At 39.8% G+C, this 21,411-nt stretch overlaps 2 protein-coding genes and 2 long non-coding RNA genes across 4 annotated transcripts; 3 read left to right on the forward strand and 1 right to left on the reverse strand.

Annotated features, from left to right (window-relative positions):
* Positions 1-1,501: 1,501 nt before the first annotated feature.
* LOC104421259 (protein TIC 100) lies at positions 1,502-9,192 on the reverse strand. The gene is made up of 11 exons (XM_010033152.3): positions 8,391-9,192; positions 7,537-7,608; positions 6,557-6,646; positions 6,280-6,453; positions 5,824-5,914; positions 4,799-4,861; positions 4,655-4,721; positions 3,946-4,049; positions 3,742-3,868; positions 2,472-3,232; positions 1,502-2,121 (listed from the first exon to the last, which is right to left on the reverse strand). Exons 1-11 carry the CDS (start codon positions 9,071-9,073, stop codon positions 1,711-1,713), a joined length of 2,643 nt encoding a protein of 880 aa, XP_010031454.2. The 5' UTR covers positions 9,074-9,192; the 3' UTR covers positions 1,502-1,710.
* A 6,556-nt stretch (positions 9,193-15,748) lies between these two features.
* Positions 15,749-16,177, forward strand: LOC120288664. Its single transcript, XR_005546764.1, has 3 exons — positions 15,749-15,828; positions 15,911-15,995; positions 16,084-16,177. It is a non-coding gene; the product is annotated as an uncharacterized LOC120288664 (long non-coding RNA).
* Positions 16,178-16,278: 101 nt separating this feature from the next.
* LOC120288665 lies at positions 16,279-16,657 on the forward strand. The gene is made up of 3 exons (XR_005546765.1): positions 16,279-16,327; positions 16,460-16,496; positions 16,575-16,657. It is a non-coding gene; the product is annotated as an uncharacterized LOC120288665 (long non-coding RNA).
* Positions 16,658-16,966: 309 nt separating this feature from the next.
* Positions 16,967-19,062, forward strand: LOC104423394 (transcriptional activator DEMETER). Its single transcript, XM_039303687.1, has 9 exons — positions 16,967-17,040; positions 17,147-17,530; positions 17,705-17,741; positions 17,823-17,880; positions 18,084-18,205; positions 18,290-18,355; positions 18,448-18,562; positions 18,632-18,670; positions 18,828-19,062. The coding sequence occupies exons 1-9, from the start codon at positions 16,967-16,969 to the stop codon at positions 18,995-18,997; spliced, it is 1,065 nt and encodes a 354-aa protein (XP_039159621.1). The 3' UTR covers positions 18,998-19,062.
* Positions 19,063-21,411: the final 2,349 nt, after the last annotated feature.

The following is a 21,411-nucleotide window of genomic DNA, read 5'->3' on the forward strand; positions in this document are numbered from 1 at the left end:
TTTGCTTTTTTTTGCACCCCTACTTTAGGTGTCGATCGTAAAGAGTTCATCTTCCTATGATACTTATTATCCATGGCGGTGATTGAGCCCCCTTCATTTTAATTGATGCGGATTAACGCAGTATGAATAGGAGGTCCATCGAGAATTTTCACTGTTCATGCGCCCGATCGAGATCCCCGTAACTGCCGAGGTATTGGAGAAGGTGATGGATCGATATTCTGCAAAGCAATGAAGAGGTGGTGGAAGTAACAGAGGCACATGTTGAATCTCGTGATGGAGGTGTCTCGGTATGGTCTCTTCATGCGATCTTTTGTAATCGGGGGTGTATAAAATGATTGCCAATAAGGGCTAGATTGTTTTAACTTCAGCCTAAGCCACCTTTGTCCATAGACCATACTATCCCTTCTTTCATAGGGGATCGTCGTACAGTAGTTGGCATAATGACCTAACTTCCCGCAAGAATAACAAAAGTGGGAGAGACGTTCATAGCGGAAATCAAGCCAAAGTAGCTTCCCATCCATACGAATCAGCTTTCCTGATCGTAAGGGATCCTGCAACTGATGTTCAACCCTTGCACGAACTGTCCTAGGAGTTGTTCCCTCTTTAAAATCAACTCGGACTTCAAGTACTCAACCAATATCTTGCACAGCTTTTGCTATCAACTTCTCAGTCGTGCATTCCAATGGCATGCCGAAAATTTGTACCCAAAAAGCACACTTTGAGAAATCATAACAATGTAGGAGAGTAGTTGGCTGCCAAGGCTTAAGGATAAAAAGATGGCCCGAAAAAAGCCAAGAAGCAGAGATGAATATTCGAAGAACAGAGGGCGTGAAACTAACCAAAAGCAAACCGATAGAAGTGGAAACGAAACTGAAACTCGGGGCCCATCTTCATTTACAGAGATCGCGACTAGAAATGAATATTCAAGAACAGTGGCCATCCTTTCGTAAAATCCATCCCATCGTCAGTTCCAAAGAAGTCCAAGTTCGCTCGAAGAAGGGAGGTTTAGTAATAGAAGAAGACAAGCCCATGGGTAAGAAAAAGATGAAATCAGGTAGCAAAAAGGGTCGGGCTGATGAGGATTAGGGTTAGGGTTTTAGCATCCATGGCTAGCAAAGGGGCTCTTCATTTCGAGAGAAAAGGGGCTCTTCATTTCGAGAGATACGATCGAGAATGCCCAGTGGAATTCAGACGTAAAATCTAGGTTCCAGGCAAGTAGGTTAAGGTCAGATCAGATGACGAACATGTGGAACATTTCGATGTGACTCCTCGATGCAACTTGCACGAGTTCACTGGCGCGATGGGGCATGCCTTCAGAAAGCAGAATGCTGCGACTTTCATTAATTTCCCGGCCTTTACAAGCAATAGCCACTAGGCTTTGGCATGGTAAGGGAGAGTCTGGAATGGTAGGCAATAGATGAGAGATTCTTTAAATTAACAATAACTCTAGAAAGCAAAAAAGAACATATTAGATTTCATGCACATCCAGGGACAAATCAGGTTCCAGCAAAATACTATTTCGACTCCACTCAATTCACGTATTTCTCTCAATCGAAACGATACAACTCGGTGAAAACTTCTCCATTTTAATTTTATTTCCTTCGCTAGACTAAATATAGGAATGCCAATGTTACACAACAAAATTGACCTTTCAAAATGTAACATATTCATGTCGAAAAAAAGAAAATTGCAGAAGAAGATGAGCAAAGCTCACTTCATACTACTATCCATGTATGATTCCGAATAGTACAGCGAATAATGTAAAGACAAGACGCTGCTTAAGTCATCCTTTGGAGCGTCATGCAGCCAAGCATGCCTCCATCTTCTTGGCTCCTTCACATTCATCTTGGACTTTCTAGAAGCTGGACCGGGCGAGAGGATCCTTGATAGGGAATGCAGTTGAGCCACACTCCCCTTAGATGGTCTCCTTGCTTGATGCTTTTGGTGTTCTTGCCTCCTCGCTCTTAATCTCCCTTCCTTGCAAAGATTTGGTGTGTAACTGAGGTTGTGAGGAACTTGATTCAGGCTACTAGAGGCTGGGATCTGCAATGCCGGAGTTGCCTTTACTGAGGATCTGCTCTCCTTCCACGATAAAAATGAGTGTTGCAACTTTGAAGAAACCTACATAGGGAAACAAGAGCAACTGGGATAAGGACAATAGAGTTCGTGATAAATCAGACAAGAATTACACAAAGAAATTGAGTATCTACATGAACTCCCACCAAAAAGTATTCACAAATCAACACATGGATTTCTTCCACTATATACGTTTGCAAGGCTATTGCGGTGAAGATACTAACAAACCAGAAAAATAATATCCACATGTTCCAGGACATGCACATGCATTGAGACATAATGGAACAGTTACACAAATTTCCTAGGTCAAATCACCTCAGAAGCCCATGTTGAGTTATCAAACTTAAATTAAGACAAAGGGTTCATGAGAGTAATCTAGGAAACTTGATACTTACAACAGAGACAAGGCCACATGAAGCAAATCCCAATGAGGAAGTAGAAAATGGCGACCCCCCAGGTTTGCTGCCTTTTTTGTCATTCTTTGATGAGTCCTGATCAACAGCGACAGAACCAAAACTCGATGGTTCATCGTCCTCGTCTTCAGACTCATCCTCTTCCTCTTCCTCTTCCACTTCTTCTGCTTCCTTTTCCTCATCAGCAGCCAAAGTTTTCCCATCCTTTTTGGCCGACACAGAAGAATCCACTTCCACTTCCTCCCGCAAACCCACTTCAATATTCTCTTCCTCTTTCTCTCTCATCTTCAACTCCTCATCCATGTCCTCAATGGCCTCTTCCAAGCACAATTCAGCTTCGATGAGGTCAAGCTCCTTCTTGATCAGCTTAATCTTCATTTCACCGGTTTTCTTCTTCTCCTCCGTCCACTTCTCCAGTCTGTCAAATGTGGGCTTACATGCATTTTCCATTGCCATGATAATCCTTTTCAAAAGGCTTTCCTTCTCAACCACCTCTTCTTTCCCATAGAACTCATCAAAACCCAGGGGCAGAAACTCTACCTTCTCTGGGTCAAAATCTTCGCCATCTTTTACATCTGGCTGCCAGAACAAGCGGATCCCATGCTCTTCATCTTCAACATAATTAATTATACGCCCAGTCGGAGTATGAAGGATTAGGGGATCTTCTGTGTATATAAGCTTTGATGGATCTTGCGGATCAGGTTCTGGTTCCTTATTGATCAGAACAAATTCTGGAGTATGATCTGATCAAGAAAATACTGGGCATGTCATACAAGATCCACACATATGTTCTTTGCAAGCTAGAGATCCAACTGCAAGCACTCAAAGAACAAGCAAAAAAATATATCTAGGCTACACGGTGAGCAGGAGCTGCTTATTTTTGCTAGCTTAGCTACAGCAGTCGCAGAGTCCAGATGACTCATTTTAGATAAGGATCCAAGAGTTCGGACAGAAAAAAAGAGTTATGCAAAAGCATATCCTAAGTTTATTACATCAACTTCACTGCTGCTCTTCCTTGTACCCAAATCAAATTTTCACGATTTTGTTCTTTGATGGGGCAGAAATGGGCATTTCTCACTGATGGAAAAGAATGGTGAAAAATTCTGCCTAAACTCCCGGTTCCACTTCATTATTCCCAAGCCCGACGAAGTTTAAAAAGAACAGAAACAAGAAGGGTCATTCCTTTCTTGCTTCATTCCACACAAACACAGGCATGTAGAGAGACTGAAGGAGGAGCGTCTTGAATGCATACCTTTTGACCACCAATACTCGAGCTCAGCAGGCATAGGCAGCCTCAGTGGGGATTTGTAGAAGGAATTCAACCACATTTCTCTTTCCTGATCCACCTCACCAACGTATGTTTTCCAATAATCAGGGACCTGCCAATAAGAGGAACACAGTGAAACCCCATCGTAAAAAAAATGCTCTGAATCCACCAATACAGTATGAAACTTACTTCATAGAACTGATTGATGAAGCCAGGGGCCATCCACACATCTTCTTCCTCATAAAAGTAAGGATGCTGAGGATCACCATAGGGACCTCTCTCTTCTCTGACCACTGCCAGAAGAAAATTAGAGCTATAAAGTGGAAGTTTGATTTAAGGGCAGGCTGACATGATAGTTACTCATAAACCGGGTGCTCATTAGAAGGGAAGGGCTTTTAATAAATCTAGCTGATAAACGGTGTTGCGAGTCACTGTTCTCGAAAATTTTAACAGCAGTATCAAGCAGGAGCATGCAGTAAAAGGACAATGGTGCGACATTTTAAAAATAAACCTGCAAACCAAATTGTGGATCTATTAACAAGAGAACCTATGTTGCAAGGATGATGTTTTTCCAGACCCTTGAGTTTCCAGAGAAACATCAGCTCAAAGACCTTACAGAAAATAAGTATTTAATTCAAGAGAATAGGAGCATCCTTTCTCAGATCTCCAACCACGAAGATATGGTCATGTTTATTCCAAGTAAATCCAGAAGCATATCAACATATAGAGATATCATAACCGGTATTGCTTGGGCAGAACTTAAAAATGAATAATATTGATTGCAGCAATCTACTCAAGGTTAGAAGGTTCTAGTTCTCACATTCACTCTAACACAAATTTTAATTTTTCTAAGTCAAATTCTGCCATAAATGAATGCTGTAGGGTTCAAAAGACATACTTCCATCTGGCTTGTTAGTAAACATCCTTGCCTTAGCAGCAGCTACTTCCGCTATCCCATAATGAAGCTGAAAAGGGCCAGCATGCAAGAGTCACACGTCACATCTCTATTCAGACAGCTAAAGAACTCAACTTCAGGACATACCGCTGAAACATCCTCATTACAGCCATACTCATCCTGTAATAGCTCCCCAAAGTAGAATCTTCCCTGCATACATTCATAATGCAATATTGCTCATTCTATCCTACAAAGTTGAAGCTGAAGGAAACAAAAAAGGCAGTTATGACCTTTCAAAAAGATAAAAATAAGTAAAGCACACGATAGCCACCCAGATTGCAAAGCATAGCCACCCAGATTGCAAAGCTCTTTCAAATTTTGAAGGCTAGTAGTAAGCTATGACTTGATCATTCTCCATCTACACGGCCGTGCACTATAGGCCAGAGCTGTTTCATAATAGAAATTTATCCTTTTTCTTTTTCTTTTTTTCCTTAAAAAAAGGAGTTTTAACCTCATAGCATAAGCCATATATAAAGAACTCTTTCCTTGTTTTTGCCAATACGAGGTCATCATGCCATCTAAGTTCCTCACTCAAACACTCCATTGACATGACATGGTATTTTCACATGTAGCACACATCTCTGCTGCACCATGTTTGGAATTGGAATAGATTCACGAAATGATGAATGATGGTCATGCCAAGATTACTGGACAGTACATTGACTCGATTAAATGGAGCACAACACGGATACAATACCTTGACTAAATTCAAGTACCATAGGAGTAGATTTCTTGATTGTGCAGTTGGGATGAGACAAATTTTAAATGCTATTCAGGACGATTAATGTATTGAAGTATGATTAAAAAACCATCATCCCATTAAAGTAAGAAAAGGTTTTTAGAAGAGATATTTCTTGATATAGAATATCCCCATGAATAATATGTCTTGTGAAAGTGAGTTGAATTTATCTATTCATCCAAGTGTTTTAAAAAACTAGTGTGCCATTAAGGGAAAGCCATTCCAAATCGCAGATTACTAAAGGATAACGTATTCTGAATAACTGACACAGATAGTCATGCCAATTAAAATATTTGCTAGAAAGCACATGCCAATTATACAACCGAAAAGTAAATTAATCTTGACTACACAAAACTTGTCCCAACAGACATACATAGATTGTACGCTCGTTGACTTCATAGACACCACATCCATGCATCCTTCCATGCTTCCACTGGCCAGCATACCGATATCGGCCTTTTTCTCTGGCATAGAAAACAATTTAAGAGTACCAGATTAACAGTAGAAAACTCTCGTGCGATGTGTCTATGTGGATGAGTCAAGGGATCTGGTCAGGGAGCTCCATAATGATTAATGATCCCGAAAAGTGAATATTCTAGTTTCTACTACAATGGGAGTAAAGTAACCTAGTAAACTAAACAAGTGAACTAAGAACAGAATCATTTTCTTCCGTATCTCAACTTGAAAAATTTAGTGCTGAAAAGAAGGGGGGGGTGGGTGTGGTGGAGTTGGACACTTGGACTTCATCATTAAACATAGAGAAAACCGTAGATTAGAACCTTATGGAGCTTTTTGGAAAGTTTATATATGAAGAAGCAATTGAACTTACGGTTTTTGACCAAATTGTCTGATCCACTCATCATTTTCATAGAAAGGGACTTGATAGTTTCCGTCAGTCAGGCGAACACTATCTTCTATATCCATTTTCAGCCACTCCCTGTCTTCTGGAGTCATATAATCTGTTTCTATGATCTTCCCTTCGGCACGCATTTTCTCTTCTAGCCTGAAAAGAATGATATCATCTCAACTTAATACTAGGAGAATGATCACTACAATTTTCATTGTGGAGCTGTGGTAGGGGAGTCTATATACAATTCAAAACCTACTTGGAACCTGGAATAGGTTGAATGTCAGGTATATCCACTTCAAGGACTCCATGTCCTTCCATATTATTTTGAAGCCATTCACCTTCATACCTACAGGAAAAAAAGTACATAAATCATTCCTCTGAGCTATAAGGCACATTAAGCCAAGGTCAACTTGGATAGTTCCTTCTTCTTAAACCCAAAAAAGGTGAAAAAGCAGCGATTTATGGGAAACTTGACCAATACTCTCAGGGAGAAGCAAAAATATTTATATCAAAAGGATTTATATCCTCCAATATCCAGCTCTCTAAGTAAATTTCACATGTCATGGTTGTAGATAAGCACATGATAGCTTCAGGGTTTCAAGCAAAGTCTTCTAGATTTCAAGCAAATCACACAATTAAAAAGCAACATCCTGGCTCTTAACAACAGAAACCTTTACGGATTAATGGACTTATATTAGCAATTTAATTACTTCTACTTTGAATGCTGCCAAGAAAAATGCAGCATCTAACCGTGTGAAGAATGGAGGGTTCTAGGTCAATTCCTAGAAAAGGGAGAAGGTCATAAACAAAGATATATATGTACGTTCAATCAATTGTGATAGATTTCTATCTTTCACAACTGATGCTTGATTAAGCATTTGGCAAAAAGTACCAGTAAAAACTGGTGACAAGAGGTAATATTCCAGAATATATGGGATCATTCTTTTGCTTGACATTGATATTACCAATGTTCTGATTAGGAGGACCAACAAGCCACACTAATTAAGAATTTATAAACCAAAATTCACTGTGCCAGATAAAGCAAGTGAATAACAATATTATATTCACATTATTGCCTGTATTGAATCATGAACCAATCACATTGCAAATTAATGAATCAAATGATAAGGTACAGAACTTTGAACTTCTGATTGCCTTTCGAAATGCATCTAATGACTTGTAAAATATTAATATTAGTGCTACTGCCTAGTATGTGAAAGTGAACAAGACGCAAACCTAACAAGCCCCATTTCGGCGACATAGACACCTTTTCCATGGGCCAAGTCATCCCAAACTGTCCCTTCATACCTGAAAGAAAATACAACAGGCAATCGACAATGAGTCAAAGCCAAAAGCAGCTTAGCCATCCAGAACACAATTTTCACATATCCTATCAACATTGTCATTAAAATAGAAAAGAAATGGAATCGAGGTTGAATTCAATTGAAAGCTACACCAAGCACAACAGTAGAGTGAGCACAAACGTATAGGTTAACACATCGATGATTACTTCTGGTATCAACCATAGCATGAATAAGTAACATACTTACGAACAGTCAACAGGGATACCGCAGAATGAACAGTGACTCCAAAAACAATCACATCCAAAACAACTGAATATAACTTTACAAATTCATAACAACCACCAAGGTCAATCTTCTGAAACCACTGAATTCAACATGGTACAAGCAATTGCAGAGACTATAGACTATAGTGTGGACGGGAAAAATAGCAGGCAAACACTGCACATACTAAATGGATTAGCACCTGTAAAACCGAATTTGAAATAATTATACAGAAAAGGACCACATAGGATCAATTTACTCAAACTAATAAAATTACACCTCATGCTCAATCTTTCAAATAATGCCAATCTCAATGACAGTTAATAATTCACTCCCACAATCAGCATACTCATCTTTCAAAGACTCACTAAGCTAACGCAATATGAGCAATTGAACAAAAAGATACAGACCAGAACACAATTCCGTACGGCAAGAACAAATTCTGACGCCCACAAACTGCATATGCATTTCTAAATTGCTGAATCTTTTAAAACCCAAAGAAGAGAAAAGCAAAAGAAAACGTACGAGCTGCCGTCGGGGAAAATGTAGCTGACCCATCTCAGGAACTCCTCGATCCTGTCCAGCTCCTCCACCACCGCCTTGGGGTTCGATATGTCGTAGTGGTCGTCCGGTATGGCCGGGTACGGCTTCCGGTACGGCAGGTAGAACGGGGCGATCGTCGGCTCGCGGCCGGCCTTGATCTGCTCCCTCACGATGTCCCAGTCCTCCTCGTCGGCCCACGCCGGGTCCCACCCGGGCTTCGTGGACTCGAGCGGCGCGTCCGCCCACAGCTCCTGCAGGTCCTCCTCCTGCCAGTTCTCGGGGTCCTCGGGGAAGTTGAACAGGTCCTCGTGGGGGACCTGGTTCCGGTCCTCCTCCTCCTGCAGCCGCCGCAACCGGCGGCTGCCGAGGATCTCGGAGAAGCGCCGGAGGTTGGCCTCCGGCGTGTTCTCGGCCTTGCCCGGCTCGTCGCCGGAGGCCCGGAGGGAGGCGAGGACCTCGTCGCCGCCGGCTCCCGAGTCGGCCCCTCCTGCTGCTGCTGCTGCGCCTTCATCCTCGTCGTAGGAGTAGTCGGAGTCGTAGTCGGAGTCGGAGTCGGAGCCGGAGTCGGAGTCGGACGGGTCGGCATTCGGGTCGGTTTCTTTCGGGGCGACCCGCTGCTGCTGGGACGGTTCGTCCGGCCGGTCCGGAGAGTCGTCGGTAGGCATTGCGGAGAGAGGAGGAGGAAGAGGATAAGGCGAGAGAGGTGGCGGAAACGATGGGATGCGAGGAGGAGTGAAGAGCGAGAGCAGACGAGAGGTTTCGGCTCACCTGTTTTTTTTTTTTTTTTTTTTTCTTTTTGTCCGGACCGGAGGAGCGGCTTCTTGGGTTTTTCGACGGCGGCGGCCTCCTGCTGGTTCGCGTTGTTGGTGGAGCTTAGGAGGCTAAGATGGGCTTTACACGAAGACTGGGCCGCGAGCCCAATAAGGGAGTGGAGTTTTGAAGGCTGTGATGGGCTTTGCACCCAGATCAGGGCCCTTTTCCGCTTGAAATGTACAGCTTTGGCTTGGCTTTAGAGCATTAAATCTTCTACATTACAGATTATCTGAACACCATTATCTTCCTTTTTTAATTTTTTATTCGTTTAAGATTTAATTACATATCGTCCGAGTTAAGATTAATCACAGTTCACGGCATCGGAATTTGACGCATGAAAATTTCACGCTGCCATCGCTAGGCTATTGATGTTTCATCCATTGATATATTATGAATATATAAATCGTGCAAGCTGGTGGGATTGAACTGCTATCGTCATTGACGTGAGGCGTCGTTGGTGGACGTTCGCGAATTTCTCTCTTAGTAACCTACATTAATGTATTAGATGAGATGGCTCACAATCATATTTCGAAATAACTTTATCTATAGTTAGATATAGAATAAAAAGGGCGGCATGGATATTTAGAAGTCAAGAGTTAGCATAAATGGATGCATCTCAAAACTGAAAAGATTAGTTTAAAAGCTATTGGCCTATTTGCAAACTCGACTGTTCTAATTCTTGACCATGCGCATTTCATTATACCCCTCATATTCACCTCGTTTTCGCTAAAGAAACAAAATTACCCTTGATCCTCCTATTTTTATTTAAAATGGTCGATCCTAAATTTTATTCACTTTTTTTCTTCGTTTTGTGTATCTATTTTTATGTAGGAAACACGAAGTAGATAGTACTGTGTTTTGTCATGTAAATTAAGGATAAGCATGGTTTCAAGATAGATAAAGGAACGTGAGTATAGTTTTAGGATATGCAAGGTTAGTTTCAAGTTCCAAAAAATGGAGGACTTCTTTCAATGGGAACAAGATTTTCTATTTTACTTATCCAATATTTTTGTGTAATCCCGTAGTATTTCATGGTGTCTGGCGACGAATATATATAATGTGAAACCACTAATCTGAGTTTTCATTTCCAATGATATTCATTACTCAGAAATAAAGAAGATACCGAACGAGACACCATTAATGTGTAAAGCAAAGGTTTTTCTTTTATCTATTTGTATTATTTGGATGTGAGGAATAAGAATTAACCCAACACAACTTATAGATCAAGTACAATCAAATAAGACATATCTTTCAGTTTTTATCATTAATAATTTTGTTGTGTTCATGGAAATTGGCTGAATTTTCTTATCATGTTCACTTCATTCACTTGTTAATTCAAAATAACAATAATTTCTTTAGCCACGCCAACTATTATTATTATTATTTTTATAATTATTTTCTTCCTTTTTCTTTAGATGGATATTTCAAAAGAGAGATATCTTTAACCCATTCAGATACACATCGCACCAAAAGATTACGTCCGAGCTTTTCCTTTCCCCTTTCGCGTCCCATGCAGAGTCAATCGGCAGCCTTGACTCTCTCTCTCTCTCTCCCCGTCTCCTTCGCCTTCGCTTTCTCTCTCCAAAGGGAAAAAACAGAGTCCCTCAAAAATCCAAACTTTGCTCCCGTCAGTCTCCGCCCGTCGCCGTCATCTGCGCAGTTTCTCGCTTCTCAGACTGAAGTCAGCATCGCCCAACGGTCGAAAATCGCAGCAGGATTCTCTTCTGCGATTCTTTGCAGAAATTCGATTCCATCGGAGGTTCCTCTGCTTCGGTCAGTCAACCCCAAGATATGGAATCCGTCCGGCGTAATCTGCAGGTGAGAGAGCTCTCGGCAGTTCTTTCTTTACGTCGATCGTCTGGTGATTTAGGTTCTAGCAATGCCGGCGAGCGAAAGCAGTAATTTTTTTGGGGGGTTTTGTTCTCTGATTCATGTGATTTTTCTGCCCATGATCATCATCTCGCTGCGTTTTTTGTGTTGAGTACCTGACGAATTCCTCTCAAAAAACTTTTTTTTTTCCCCTCGGCTCCCCGGGTTTTCACCCTCGGCCTTCGACTTTTAGTATGAGAAAAATCGGTGATGTAGCAGTAGTTTCTAGTGCTGGTGGTCTTGTGCACTGATTCGATGGAGAAATTCCAGGGTTAGGAAGACGAAGAGGTCATGGGAATCGGCAAGGCGGTCGAGATAGGTTCCAAGGAACGTAATTCGTGGGAGCCAATCACTCCCGAAAAGTTAGACAAGGTCTATGTTAGACGGCAATCGGGGGACAGTCTCAGTGGGTCTCGCAATGCTGTGAGAATTGAGGATTCAAATGAAGATGTTATAGAGAAGGAACGGAGGAGGAGGAGGAGCGCTAATGTTGCGGAGCCGTTCGAGCATCTTGACCTCCGGCGAGAGGTTCCGGAGGCAGCCGCCGCAAGAGATAAGGATGTTCTTTTGGCCGATGGAGGGGCGGCTGGTTTTTCAAGTTGTTTGGAGTCCAATTTGGTTGCACCATTGGCCGGTCAGCCATCAGAAGCGTTGCCGGATTCAGCCCACCGCAATGCCAACATTCCATCGTCGAAAGGTAAGTTTGCTTATGTTTTGCCATACAGTTTTAAGTTGGTATGGCAATAAATAATCATTTGTTAGTTATGATCTCAAGGAGATGCATTCGTGTTAGTTTGAATTACAAAAAAAGGAAGACAAGCAAGTTTGAAGAGGATATATTTAAACATTATTATTGTCATCGTGCTTTCAATTATGTGGATCGACCTCTGCAAACTCTTGATTGCAGTTGATCAGCAAAGTTCATTTGAGGGTACTCATGACAATGTCTTCGGTACTTCAACTCCAACGCAAATGGACGGCTCAAAAATTGGCATAAATCTGAATAAGAAGCCCCGACAACAGAAGCCAAAAAAGAAGAAGCACACTCCTAAAGTAATTCGTGAAGGAAAACCACGTCGAGTTCCGAAGCGTAACGATTTGGGCTCAACAACTCCAAAGAAGAGAAAGACTCAAGATTCGGGCTCGGCAACTCCATCGCCAAAGAAAAAGAAGCGTAAAGATTTGGCCTCGGCAACTCCATCACCAAAGAAAAAGAAGCACGCAAGAGAACCTAATGAAGGACGCCCATCATCGGTAGACATTGATGCGTTAAAGGATCCTATCACGGTGAAGGGTCATCCATCTCTTGAGCTTGAGGAAGGAGGAGATTTGGATATTTCATCAGAATTTGTAATGGAGATGAAAGTTAGCCAAGCTTCTCAGACGGAAATGAAATCATGTCGGAGGCAATTGGATTTTGGTGCAAATCATGATGGAAAGTTTACAGATCAGCACTGTGGAAATGATTTATTAGTTGGAACAGGACTGGCGCAGTCGAAACGGAACAGTCATATTGCTGATGAGACACATGGTCAAGTACTTTCACGCAAGCGGGTTAATAAGAACAGCTGGTGTCTTAATAGAATCAGAAAAATTGGACAGAACTTTCCTATCGAATTCAAGAAGAGGAGGACAGGAAGGAAAAAGAGGACGGCGGCGAAGAAAATGACGTACATGTTATTTGTTTTATGTCCTAGAGATTTTTATGTTTCATATCCTAGAGATTTGAAAAAGAAAAGGACGATGAGGCGGAATGGTTTTAGATCAAGAGTCGAAACGCAAAAGCTTGAAATTCCCATTGACGCTAATGCAATTGGCGTCAAATTTGAGGCAGGACATAGTGCAAATGTCGATCGACAGACAGCGGATGGCACAGCGGTGAAGGGACAGAAGCGTAAAAGGAGCGTAAAGGGGCAGGCGAAGGAGAAAGGTACTTCCAATTATATGTGTCTTCTATAATAAGATAGTCTGATTGAATCCAAATCCAATAAATTGTCATCTTTCCTACTAATGTACATGATGACTACATGTAGCATGTGAAGAGCTTGATAATAACCAGAAAATTAATTATGGAAAATCCAGTTTTTTTTTATCTGTTAGTCGTATAAAAAAGTTTTTTTTTTCAATTATTACATAGGTACTATCCAGTATTGTATGGTGTCGAACTTAATTTGTTTCGTTTCATCAGTTAATCCATGTAAGTATGGATATAATTTATTTCACGAAAAAACAATAATCTTACTTATAATAACATTTCATTATGAACATGCATTAGATGTAGATCCCTTAGATATGGAAACATCTCTTTGCTTTATAAAGAGAGATTTAAAAAATGGAGAGTACTCGTGAATAACTTTTAGATTTTCATAAAATGAATTTATATATAACAATAATGTTCAATTAAATAAGATACAATGATTAACATAATACGCTGGACATAACCCATAACCTTTTTTGTTGGTCTTTTCGTTGATATAAGGTCGTCAGTATAGAATTGAATAAATATTTTATGCACGTTTACATTGATTTACCATGTTATATCAATAAATGAAATTCGAATTAGTAAATTTCTGATTCCGTGCAATGGCTTGGTCTTCGACTAAGCTAAGAGTGAATCTGATTTCAGAAGTGTAGAAGCTCAGGTAGGATCCTGTCTTGTGAAATACTATTAAAAGCCAACTTATCCTGACACGTTATAGCAGGTACAAAGCTGAAATTGCAGCAGGAACTCAAGCGCATCATTAAGAAGATTATGGAATTGAACATTGACGATGTAGAAAACCAGGACGCGAGGAAACAGATGGTATCCTACAAAGCGAAAAAGAAGAAGAAACCACGGAGCGCACAGGGCACATTAGTGCCCTACAAAGAGAAAAAGAAGACAAAGGCACCTAGAGTAGAACTCGATTCGGAGACGATTCAAAGGTGGAAGCTATCGATGTTGATAGATGATGGTGGTGCCAGGGATGATGCAAAGTGGGAACGGGAAAGAGCCCTCTTCCAAGGCCGGATCGGATCGTTCCTTGCCATCATGCATCCGATTTTAGGTGAGAATCTCAATGCGACAGCGCTTTATCATCCTGCACCTCACAGTACAGTAGAAACCTGAGAAACGAATGTTTAGTAGGAAAAGCACGGTTGGCAACCTAACTTGAAATTTTATTGCAACACACCTTCAACCACACCAAATTTTCACTCACCACTCAATCTACACAGCACAACTCACCAACTTCACTTGCTCAACACAAACTCATGCCACTCACCTCACTCGCCAGAATTCAAACTTCTTGTCTTCCTCTCTCTCGCGCACGCACTATACACCGAACTCTTCTAGGTTATTTCCAGGCATGCTAGGCTGGTCATCCTTGGTGCTGCATTCTTGCTGGGAATTTTCTGCACATTGCCTCTACACAAGATAAAAGAAATCGGAATGATTTCTAGGCACACATATCCTTGTTATTGTGAAAATAATCAAGGCTCATTCAAGAGTTATATTTAAACAATTTAGGGAGAGTATTGGATTAGTCCTAGAGAATCCTAAAAAAATCGGAATGGTTTTGGCCATTTCATACTGAATACATACATATATATATTATGCACTTATAATATAACAGAAGAATGAACTCCCAATGTCTCATTTTATTTAAGTGAAGCTTCATGGTTGATTCGGGCCATTTTCGCTCATAGAGCTTTGCTTGATAGTAGGCATTTTGGTCTGCTGGCTCTATAGATAGCATTATCTTTGAGAGAAAGTCAAATCTTCCAAATTTTGGAGTAGATGAATGTATATATCTTAGGATTTTACTCATTTAAAAATGAGGGTGTCTACAATTACATGAAGAAGTAATGGAAAAACATATTTGCAAACTCTGCAGGGGATAGACATTTTACGCCCTGGAAAGGCTCCGTTGTGGACTCAATTGTTGGAGTTTATCTGACTCAAAATGTGTCAGACTATCTTTCGAGGTTTGTTTCAGTTTAGTTAAGGTGGTAATTTTGTTTCCTGGATTATGTTTCTTGAAAACTATGTACAAATTGCTCTTACTAATGACATAAAACTTACGAAAGATATAATCAATTATGCTTTTGTTGACCGTGTCTGCTTCACTTACAGCAACGCGTTCATGTCATTAGCTTCAATGTTTCGCCTCTACCTAGTCAATGGTGAACAAAACGGGAACAAGAAGATCGCTGACAGGATTCAGGAGTTCTTGGAACAAATCGTCGAAAAAGAAGAAACAATCAAGATTCAGGAATACCATAACATCTTGGAACAAATTGTGGAACAACTCGTGGTTGATAAGAAAGGGCATGCCAAAAAACAAGCATCTCCTTCAGCAGAAACGAAAAATGAAGCCACTAAAAGAGAAAAGAAAAAGAAAACGAAAGCCGACAAGAAGAGCACCGATCCCTTGGAGTGGGAGAAACTGAGGAGGGCATATTCCAGTGCTGGACCAAGGTCCGCAGATCATATGGATTCAGTGGACTGGGAGACAGTGAGGTGTGCAGAGCTAAGTGAAGTCGCAGCAACCATCAAAGAGCGTGGTCAACATAACGTACTAGCAGGACGAATCCAAGTATGTTCCCTTAACTTCATTTCACGACAAGCTGTGCAATAGAATTTGGCTCAGTGAATGAAGGACTTATTATGCATGTAGGTTTTTCTTAACTATCTGGTTGGGACACAGGGCAGCATTGACCTCGAATGGTTAAGAAATTGTCCACCTGAGAAAGCAAAGTAGGCACTTATTGATTGTTTACTTCGCTGGATATTTTGTAAAAGCCATTGTTACTCATTCACTTCTTTTTTGTGTGCGCAGGGAGTACTTGTTAGAAGTAGATGGATTGGGATTGAAAAGTGTGGAGTGTGTGCGACTTTTGTCACTTCACCACGTAGCCTTCCCGGTAAAGATCGCAGTGATTAGACAGACAAGCTCATTCTAGAAAGGAGTTTGTTCAATCGCCTTACAAGTCCAGTTTTTCACAAATGCAGGTCGATACTAATGTTGCTCGCATAGCAGTGCGTCTTGGTTGGGTTCCCCTTGAACCATTACCCGAAAATCTTCAAATACATCTGCTTGAAAAGTAAGAATTCCGCCAGAAACCAAGCGAGAGCACGACTTTTTAGAAGAAGGGAAAGTGGAAACTCAATAATTGTTACCTTGCAGGTTCCCAGTACTGGATGAAGTTCAGAAGTACTTAATGCCACGACTGCGCGAACTTACTCAGCGGACCTTGTAAACGCCTACTTCTCTTTCAGAGAAATTGTGTTACAATTTATGTTTAATTGGATTTTTTTTTTTGGCCAAATGTTTAGTTGGATATTTAATAGCGTATTTTTTGCTGAAATTTTTATACCCATTTTCCAGGTATGAACTGCACTATCTTTTAATTACATTTGGAAAGGTATGCCCCGTTCATCATTCTCCTGTATCATGAATGTGCCAGTGGACTCTATCGCTGATTGTTTTATAGCGGAAATAGGTTTTCTGCACAAAGACCAAGCCGAATTGCAACGCATGTCCACTGAGGGGCGAGTGCAAGCATTTTGCAAGTGCATATGCCAGGTTCATGGATTCTTCTTCTTAGTTGCTGCTTCTCTTTGAAAGCATGATCAAAATTTAAACCATTAGATAAAATGGCAATTCTAATATTTAAATATAACATCACATCTGAATTTTTGACTTGAAATTATAGCATGGAAATATATAATGGGGGAAACAAATAGAGACCCGCTTTAAATTGTCAGTTGTTTTGAACTAGTTCAAGTTATTATATGAAATAGTGGTTTAATTATTTTAAATATAATGATGTTAACACGCAGGAGATATTTAGAACAGAATAAAATTTAGAGGTACAGATATTGAGTATTGTTGATGCTGCTAGTGTCACTTCCTGTCGTTCTGTGCCTAAGCTTAGAAATAATTGAGAATTTGGATAAATATGAATTGTAATCAAAATTCTAGAGAACTTTTTTAAGGAGTCATTTTGCTAGAGCCTAGAACTATCTTTTGGTAATTTGGACTGATATCTAATAATCAAACATCTTATTCTAGTGCGAGACGTTCCCTTCCGTCATGTCCCAACAGTAATGGTGAAAATAGCAATGGAGAGTCGACTGCTGCCCCCGGTGCCATTCCACTTCCAGAGTCAGAATATCAAACCGGAAGTTGCGAGCCCATTATTGAAGAGCCGGCGTCGCCCAAGACTGCATCTAAGGAATTGTTAGAGAGAGACATAGAAGATTTTTGTCGTGACGATGACGGTGATGAGCTTCTAACTATTAACCTCAGTCAAGCAAAATCCTCAACAGGCTCGCAGAGACCTGTAAATGGTGTTGGCATGTCTGAAGAAAACACGGCAGCCTTAGTCACTTTACACGACGTTATTTCCATGCCCAAACTGAGAGAGGTGACCCGGTTGAGGACAGAGCACTATGTGTAAGTTGTAAATTTATGTTCATGGAATCATAGTTTTACATGCAATGAAAAATAATTGTTCGGCTTCCGTAAACAAAAGGAACTATAATATGCATATTAGATTATTGCAGTAATTCGTGAATAAAGTCATGGTCGATAATTCGTCTGTGTTTGATGAATTTTCTTTTCCTGCAGATATGAGCTTCCGGATTCACATCCTCTCCTTAGAGAGGTCAGTTGGTTTCCCTCTTTTACATGAACGTGATGTTGGTTCTAGTATATGTTTGGACTCACTTCTTTTGTTGTATGACAGTTACCAAAGCGCGAAGCGGATGATCCATGCCCCTATCTTCTTCTTGTACGGACTGAAGGTATGAACAGCCCATAAAAAGAGCGTGAGTTGTTTCCATGAACGACTGGTTTAGATGTTTTCGAAGAGTAAACACGCGCGTTTGATCCTTTGATCTTGTGAAAGGCACAGCATGTGGTGGCGATTTACAGACGGGTCATGCGAATTATATGGGCTCTGTTAACTTTCATAACCGTCGTTTCTTGTGAACTTTTCCATGGTCAGACGAAGGCGCGGATTCATCCAAGTCTCCTAACGGCGCATGCGGTTCTTGTCTGGCTCTAGAAACTTGTAATGAGCAGACTTGTCGAGAAGAGGGTCATCCTACAATAAAAGGAACACTTTTGGTCAGTTCACACCTTAGTTGAATCGTTTGTTCTCAATATGTTTCCCTTGCAATAGCGACTAACGCATAGAATACGTTTAATCAGATCCCCTGTCGAACATTTTTGAGGGCAAGATTTCCGCTAAACGGAACATACTTTCAAGTAAATGAGGTGAGCACAATCACTTTCATATTCATTTTGTCTCAAACGTAAAGCACAATTGATTTAATATCCAGATTGACATGGAAGTCTTGATTACTCAGGTTTTCGCCGATCATGAATCAAGTCATAATCCTATCGATGTTCCCAGAAGTTGGATATGGAATTTACGAAGGAGAATTGTGTACTTTGGAACTTCAGCAACCTCAATTTTTAAAGGTAAATTGCCTATTTTTCAGTTATGATGATTTCTTAATATATGGCTTATAATTTTTTTTCTTCGAGCAGGATTAATCTTGGAGAAAATTCAGTCTTGTTTTCGCTACGGTATGAAAGACCTCTTTCAAACTGCTCATATCAATTTTTTCTCTCAACCTAGAGTAATTAACAACACTTTGTTTAACAAGAATTTTAACTATCTAATTTGGGAGTTGAAGGTGCATATTGATTCAAATTTGTCTGATAAATGAACTTTGATGTGCAGGATTTATTTGTGTACGAGGAGTTGATCGGAAAACAGGATTTCCTAAACCTTTAATACCAAGATTTCATAGAGTAGCACATAAGTCGCCTAAGGAGAAAAAGGACAAGTCGCCCAAGGAGAAAAAGGACAAGTCGCCTCAGGAGAAAAAGACAAAAAAGAGACTTAGATAAATGCTTTGGACAGCCATATAGCATGTTAGTTTTGTGATTAAACTAAATTGAATTCTCCAATTATATAGTTTTAATATAATAAGATGTATGTAAATGGCATGAAATTATGTCAAATTTCATTTTTTATGTCTATATTTGATAAATGTTTTGTTTAGTTCCATGTTTATATAAAATTAATTTACGTTGCGATTGAGATGGATTCACTTAGATCTCATTTGAAAAATTATATTATTTTTCCTTTTCATTATGGATGATTGTAATAACTGATCGACAGCTTGAATTGGAACCATTGAATTATGTGAATTATGCGAATAAGATCTAGATGGATCTGCGTACAAAGGAGATGGGTCTTTTGCCCCCACTAATTTTAGCTTGTAGTATTTTGATTTCAATTTTCCCCCACATTGATAAATCTCTTGACCCCAAAAAAAATTGATAAAGCTTGACATAGAATTTTAGATCATGAAAAGAAAAAAAAACTTACATTTTATTTTTTTTTATTATTATTTTTTTATGACTTGGGAACTGCTGTATAGCCGGCAGCCGGCGACGTAAACCGAAGATAACACTAGCGCAGGGACCCACTTCCTACGGCGCCGCACTTAAGTCACGCAAATGCGATTGCGGTGACTCAAACTCTAGCCAATTGGAAGAGGCGGGAACGCCCGAGCCAATGCATCCACAGCAGAGTGGGTACATTTTACGATATTCTTAATGTCGAATTTGTTATTAAAATAATCATGACCAAATTTTATGTAGGATAATTGTCCAAAAACATCTTAAACCTATCATATGGCGGCGACCAACTTAGTTTTAAACTTTTTAATGTGATCAATTTAATTACAAACCTTTTGAGAATATGGCTAGAGCATACATGAATGATTTCTTCATATTTAAAAAAAAAAAATATATATATATATATATATATATCAATTTGTTTAATTTTTTAATTTTTGCAGGGCTCGCAGAGGCCTTCGCAATGTCACCTGCCATTGGGTGAGGGCTTGCCCTAGTTGGCCATTGAGCAAGGGCCGCAAAGCCTTTGCCGACCCCTTTTGAGAAAATGAATAGTGAATAAAAGAAAATAAAATTAAAAAATTAAAAAATTACATAAAAAATACCGAAAATCGTCCACAACAATGTCAACTACACAATATATGATAGCCTAGGGCCACATCAGCTATTTTTGGTCAAAATTGATCGAAATGACTACATTCAAAATCATCACAAGATTTTAAGACGAAATTGACCAAATAAAAATATTTATGTTAAATTAGCTGCTGTACTATAGACTTATGACTTTTTATACAATCGCCCCAATTCTATGTTCATCAAGAGAAATTATCGCATCCTTCTCTACATGAAATTTATGTAAGATTGAGATGCATTGAGCTCGTACGAACTTAATGTCTACTCCAAATTTTCTTCACGAGGAGCACTGGCATGGCCTGAAGCCCTAAAATATTCTCCAGCTGCTGCTAGCTTAAGATAAGGTCGATTCCCTTTCAAAGAAGCTTCGGTTCCCTCGCCAAACAAAAGGTCCAAGAAAAGCGACCCAGTTTCCTAAAGAATATACATAGACAAAAGACCGATTGATAAGTATAACGGATAAAATAATGCGACAAATGTGAGAAATCGCATCAAGTACTCATGAAAGGATTAATATCGTAAAAAATTTCAAACTGATATATCGGTAATAAATTTTAGAAAAATTAATTTTTTGACTACAAAAAAATTTCAAAGTGGTATATTTCTAACATGTATGTTTTTTGTTAGTTTTCGTTAAATTTAATTAATATCATGAAAAATTATAAAATTGATGCACATATGACAAACAGTGAGTAAAATCCAAAACTAGTAACTTGTCAATACAACGCGTCATTCAACTCATCAATTTGATAATAAAATTTAACAAAAGTAAATTTGTCATAATTGTACGAATTAATTTGGAGTAAAATTATCATAAATTTACCAACCTAATCTAAGTACATGCTCTCACTTTCATCGTAGTGACTTACAAATAGATTGACAACACGCTTTGCCACGGGAGGAGGCAAATGGGCGGGAATGGTTAATGGCATCTTGGATATTATTACTATTGCCCACTGAATATCCCTTGTAGCCATCCATCTACTGATCTATATTTGTACCACCACGACATACATATCTGCATCACTACTGAAATTGGATTTACAGAGTTTAATCCCGGGAAACTCAATTCATCTTTCATTGCCACCCTTTAAGAGAGAGTTACAATAAGATTTATAGCAAAAAAAAAAAAAAAAGAAAAAAAAAAAAAGAAAAAGGGAAAGAAAGAACAGCGCCACGCGACAGAACAACATCCTCTGCTGCGATATAGAAACTTCCGTCGGCACGGATCCGGTCGGACGTGCGTGCGCAGCGCTCCACGAAAG

This window comes from Eucalyptus grandis, chromosome 10 (genome assembly GCF_016545825.1).
Source record: "Eucalyptus grandis isolate ANBG69807.140 chromosome 10, ASM1654582v1, whole genome shotgun sequence".
NCBI lineage: Eukaryota > Viridiplantae > Streptophyta > Magnoliopsida > Myrtales > Myrtaceae > Eucalyptus > Eucalyptus grandis.

Excerpts from the sequence above, each read along its gene's own strand:
- LOC104421259 (XM_010033152.3), bottom strand. The coding sequence starts at position 9,073 with ATGCCTACCGACGACTCTCCGGACCGGCCGGACGAACCGTCCCAGCAG. Across the intron at positions 6,647-7,536 it reads GCCGAAATGGGGCTTGTTAG|GTATGAAGGTGAATGGCTTC; the intron begins GTTTGCGTCTTG and ends TTTTTCCTGTAG. Across the intron at positions 2,122-2,471 it reads CATGTGGCCTTGTCTCTGTT|GTTTCTTCAAAGTTGCAACA; the intron begins GTAAGTATCAAG and ends TTCCCTATGTAG.
- LOC104423394 (XM_039303687.1), top strand. The coding sequence starts at position 16,967 with ATGCTGCTAGTGTCACTTCCTGTCGTTCTGTGCCTAAGCTTAGAAATA. Across the intron at positions 17,041-17,146 it reads AATTTGGATAAATATGAATT|TGCGAGACGTTCCCTTCCGT; the intron begins GTAATCAAAATT and ends ATCTTATTCTAG. Across the intron at positions 18,563-18,631 it reads AGCAACCTCAATTTTTAAAG|GATTAATCTTGGAGAAAATT; the intron begins GTAAATTGCCTA and ends TTCTTCGAGCAG.